Here is a 5,492-nt window from a genome sequence, read left to right as displayed (position 1 = left end):
AAACAAATTAATACAACCCACAGAGAAAGTCCAGCACTCACTTACAAGCTCTCAGCTAAGATTTAAAGCAAAAATGTAAGAGTTAGTTATCGCATTTGGCCAAATGGGACAAGCCCAGGCAATTACCCAAGCAACAAAACTAAACTAATCTGAATGCAATTGAACCAAATAAATCCAAATTAGTTTGGATTTATTTGTTACATTCGAAATGTAATATTCAAATTCGAATGTCACAACTGTGTTTAATAAATGTAATATTCAAATTTTAATGCTACATTCGAATTTGAATGTAACTTTTGAACTCAATATAGTATTTCTAGTCTACAGCTGTGTTTAATAAATGTAATATTCGAATCTGAATGCTACATTCGAATTTGAATGTAGCATTCAAATTAGAAATAGTATTTCTAGTCTAATACTGTGTTTTATAAATATAATATTCGAATTTGAATGTCACATTCGAATTTGAATGTCACATTCGAATTCGAAACAGTATTTCTAATCTAATACTGTGTTTTATAAATGTAATATTTGACTTCGAATGTGACATTCGAATTCGAAATAGTAGTGACCTTCCAAATTTATAAATCAAATCCGAAACAAATACATCTGAAATGATTAGAATACGAATGAATATGAAACAAATGTATATAAATGTATCCAAATTCAAATCAATCCGAATCTGAAATTCAAAAAAATCAGAATCGGTCCGAAATGAAACACAACAATTGTTTTTCGCTGCGCACAAGTCTACTAATAATTCTTTATTTATATATTTTCTTGCAATTTAATTTGGTTCATTGCAACCTTGAAAAAGTAAAAGTTAAAAAAAACATACAGAACAGAAGGGAAAATGTTTTGGTTTATTTTTATTTTATTTATCTTTTAATTTTCAAATGTTAAAATTCATAAACTAGAAAAGTTCAAGTGATAGAAAGAATGTCAAGGGGAAAATTCAATTAGCTGATCAAATGTCAAAATACAAGTATCTGCTAAAACAAAATTACAATATTTAGGTTATGTTGTTTTTTTAATAAAATATCAAATAAAAAGGCTATTAAACCAAATATTAAAGGGACATAAAACTGTAATAAGAGTAAAACATTTTTGTTATCCTATTGCTTACAACTATGTGTTTCACCCTCATAAAGGCAAACCATTAATTAAACTTATTGGTTGTTAATCAGCTCCTGATACTCTTTTTCAACACTGGAGTGATCACAATCCAAACATAAAACCATTTCTGAATTGGAAAAAAGTGTGTATCAGATCCGAGGGGATATCAGAGAATTCACCTATACCATATATGGACAACACTGGTGATCAGGAATTTTGCATTCTATACCAACAGCAAAATTGGGGGAGATTTATTAAGCAGTGGATGCTGCATTGACGCCCATCGGTTCTGGTCCGCCAGAAAAAGAAGCTAAGAAGCAGCGGTCGTAAGACCACTGCTTCTTAACTTCTCTGCCATCTTTTAGGTTGCGGACTAAAATCATCCCGATCCGATCCAATCGTGATGATTGATTGCCCCTGCTAGTGGCCGATTGACTGCCAGTAAGCAGGGGGCGGCATTGAACAAGCATTCACCAGAAATGCTTGTGCAATGTTAAATACCGTATACTTTCAGCATTCAGCAATTTCTGGCAGACATGATTTACTACAGCAAATCATGTCCGCTCCACCTTTTTTAAATCTACCCCATTGAGTTCAACAGCCAAAGGGTGTTGATAAAGTGCAAAAATGTCCTTTTGACATGTTTGACAGTATTCCTAGATAATTTGGACTAATTTTCTGATCTTGAGCATGTGCAATACACTCTGTAATAGCCAGAGACACTATTTTAGATGTACAGATTAAAGGGACATAATACTCATATGCTAAATCACTTGATACTGATGCACTATAACTGTAAAAAGTTGATAGGAAAATATCACCTGAGCATCTCTATGTAAAAAAAAGGAAGATATTTTACCTCACAATCTCCTCAGCTCACCAGAGTAAGTTCTGTGTAAAAAGCTATCTTTCAGTTACTGCCCAGCTGTAGGTAAAAAAACAAATGAAGAAATGAACAGCAGCCAATCAGCATCAGCAGTGCTGCGGTCATGAACTCTTTTACTGTGATCTCATGAGATTTGACTTAACTCTCATGAGATTTCATAGTAAACTTCCTTAAACTGAATAGGAAAATAACATGAGAGTGCACGAGGCTCAATCCCTTAGCTGTCCCGGGACAGACATACTGATTTGCTGCTTAGAAGTCCTTTACAATGGGATGTGGCTACTGAGGAATTTTTGAGGTAAAATATCTTTCTTTTTTACATAAAGATGTTCAGGTGATATTTTCTAGTCAGCTTTTTACAGCTATGCTGCATCACTTTCAAGTGTTTAAACATTTGGGTATCATGGCCCTTTAATATGTGGTCTCGATGCATTAAACTTCGTCACTTAGCACTTTCACTATCTACAGTATGAGGACTGTTAAAATCCTGTTATGGAAGATGATATAAGTTGTGGACTTGTTATGGAAAAAACATGTTTTCTTGATTTGAACTGAAAACTGTTCCAAAAAAGAACACATAATTAAGTAAACATGCCCATATACAAATATCATTCAGATTATTTAAGTCTTATCAGAAAAAAACAATAAAAAAATATGGACTCCAATAACAATAAAATATAAATAATCAGATTGCTTATAAATAGTCAAGTTGATCTTGATGTGTAGGATAAACAGCAGGCAAGTGTGAAAGTGAACACAAGCCAAAACCACATTTTCAATGTTAGTGCTGCTAAAAACCTCGGCTTTGTGTTAAGCTCTATAGTCTTAGGTTTATCCTAACCCTAAAGTGTTAAGTTTAAAAAAAACTCTACAAAGACTTGTTAACCACTTGGTTACTAGATAAAAAGGTCATGGTTTGTAGAGCAATGCAGACATTTTTGGAAACCAATGGGTTAACAAAAAACCTGTGTGCTATTTAACTGACAGTGTGTCTAAGCCAGTTTTATTATTTTTATTTGTAAAGTGCCAACAGATTCTACAGCTGTATACAGGATATACAGTAAATAAAGATGTGACATGGGATAGAAGATTTTAAATCTTAAAATATTTTAATAGCAATATTTTGAGGTCAAGGCTGTTTCAGCATCCCTGTTTTGTAAGGAACCAATAAAGAATACAACGGTCAGAGTAATGAAATTATATACACAGGGCAACAGGATATAATTAAGTCTATATTTTCAATAAATGCAACTATGTATTAGAAACTGGGTGAAATGCGCGTGTGGTTGTATCATTATGAGGCAGCACAGCATCTGGTTTACATAGGTAATACATTTTATAATTTATAAAGCAGTGTATACATTAAATAACACAAAACAAAAATAATTTAGTAACACAAAGAACGCAATATTATATATTTATATATATTTGCATGTATGTATATATACATTATAAATATTTTTTTTATTATTATTATTTTTTTATATTTATTTTTTTTATTAATTTTTTTTATTATTATTATTATATGCACTTAGCCCAAACAAATTGCAGATTTATTTGATTATTGTGTGGGCATTTTTTTTATTTTTTTTTATTTTAAAAAGCTGTGGAAGTGAAAAGGTTTTGTATCACAATTTAAAACATGAAGTTTCTCAAATTAACATTATTAAAATACCCTTTATTTAATTTATTAAAAGAATGTGTTATTACTTTTATTATGGTAAAACTGTGTGATATGGCAAGATATATACAAGGTGATTATATTTTCAATTTGTAAAACATTCAAATTAGTTTGTTAAAAAGGAATGATCAAATATTGAGGTACATTTCTTGAAAAATAAGAAATGTCTGATTTTGTTGTTGTTGTTCCAAACACATTTTCAAGCAATCAACAGTTGCTTAAAAATGAATCAGTTGATTTGTTTTTCTAAAAGATTGTGATCAACCCCTTAATGTTTATTCTTTAGACATATTTGAATTACAGAATAAATGTCAAGGGCAACATTTGTTCTGCCATTCGTATGTCCAAATTCTTACATTTGTCTATCCCAAGTGCTCAGCCAAACCAACAGCACCTTATATATTGATATTTTTAAATGTGGGTACATGTTCTTGTTAATGACATAAGTGAGAAAACCCTGAAATACTGTGACTATTGTGAATTATGTGAAAAGATGATTGTTTGATATGGGGAACGGTCTCTTTTGTGAACTGCATTTTTCAAGATTTAGATTTGCACACAAAAAAAAATCAACAATATTTTAATATAGGGTCATTTAAAATTAACTACCACAAAAATAACACAGATTTTCTTCCTACACTTTGCTTAATTTAAACTCCCCCTCTCAGACTCTGATGAACCCACATCAAAGTAGTTTCACATCTCACACTATGGACACTAATGACTGGCATATTGCAACTAGGCATAGTACCAACACCAGTACTGTCTTACTTTGTCTCCTAAAACTGCTGTTTGGACTGGTAGTTGGTGCTGTTATGGAAAAGTTTGTTTCAGGAGTTGTACTGTTTGGCATTTGAATACTAGGAGTTGCAGTCGATACTGAGCTATTTTGTGTGGTGTGGCTTTGTGGAAGGCTAGATGTGGTATTAGTTTTTATTTGTGTAGTTTTATTTGGTGTTAGCTGGGTAATTTCAGGTGTGAGTGTTGTGATATTAAGTAATGTGCTGCCTGATGTTGGTAATTCTGATGTGGTGTAATTTGGTATTGGTGTTTGTGATGTGGTATCATTTGGTATTGGTGGTTGTGATGTGGTGTCATTTGGTGTTGGTGGTTGTGATGTGGTGGCATTTGGTATTGGTGGTTGTGATGTGGTATCATTTAGTATTGGTGTTTTGTGACTATATGTAGTATATACAATTTGCATGGTGCTTTTTTGCAAAGAAGTAGAACTACTTGGAGTTGGTGCTGGAGGAATTAACAGTGCAGCTTGCGCTATATTAGATTGTTCTGACCTATGGAAGACTTTATTAAAAGCAACCACAGCAAAATAAAGGATGGTGCCATTTTCTATAACAACATTTTCTGGTACAAATCTAAACAATTCTATGGATCCAGCAAGTTGTGGTGTGAGCCCCGAAATATTTATTGAAGTGCAGTTGTCAAACCAGTCTCTTAGGATTCTGGGATTGGTGCTCATTTTTAAATCATAGCTTGAAGCTGAAACACAAGAACACAGACCAAATAACATGGAGATTAAATGCTGCACTCAATAAAGGGAAAAGTATCATTTATAACATTCAGTAGTGAAAACTGTTATAAAGTATCAAGAAGAACATTAGTTACTATTCAAATGACCAAAATGTTTTAGGCAAGTAGCTTCTTAAAGAGGTTCCAAGGGATATACAAATTAACTAAAGGAATATTCTTAAAAAGACATAAAGTCAAAATTAGACTTTTATTACTTAGACTGGCTGCACATACTGTATATGTCTATTGCCATTGGTTTCCTGAAGTGTTCAGCTAGCTCCC

At 32.3% G+C, this 5,492-nt stretch overlaps 1 protein-coding gene across 1 annotated transcript in view; it reads right to left on the bottom strand.

Moving 5' to 3' along the window:
- Positions 1-3,728: 3,728 nt before the first annotated feature.
- LOC128641104 (calcium-activated chloride channel regulator 1-like) overlaps positions 3,729-5,492 on the bottom strand; it is a 58,684-nt gene continuing 56,920 nt past the window's right edge. The window contains exon 13 of the mRNA XM_053693680.1: positions 3,729-5,180. Within this exon, the coding sequence (XP_053549655.1) occupies positions 4,387-5,180 (794 nt within the window). The 3' untranslated portion in view covers positions 3,729-4,386. The remainder of the gene's footprint in view (positions 5,181-5,492) is intronic.

This window comes from Bombina bombina, chromosome 10, assembly GCF_027579735.1.
Source record: "Bombina bombina isolate aBomBom1 chromosome 10, aBomBom1.pri, whole genome shotgun sequence".
NCBI classification, from domain to species: Eukaryota; Metazoa; Chordata; class Amphibia; order Anura; family Bombinatoridae; genus Bombina; species Bombina bombina.
This window is presented reverse-complemented; position numbering and strand designations above follow the sequence as displayed.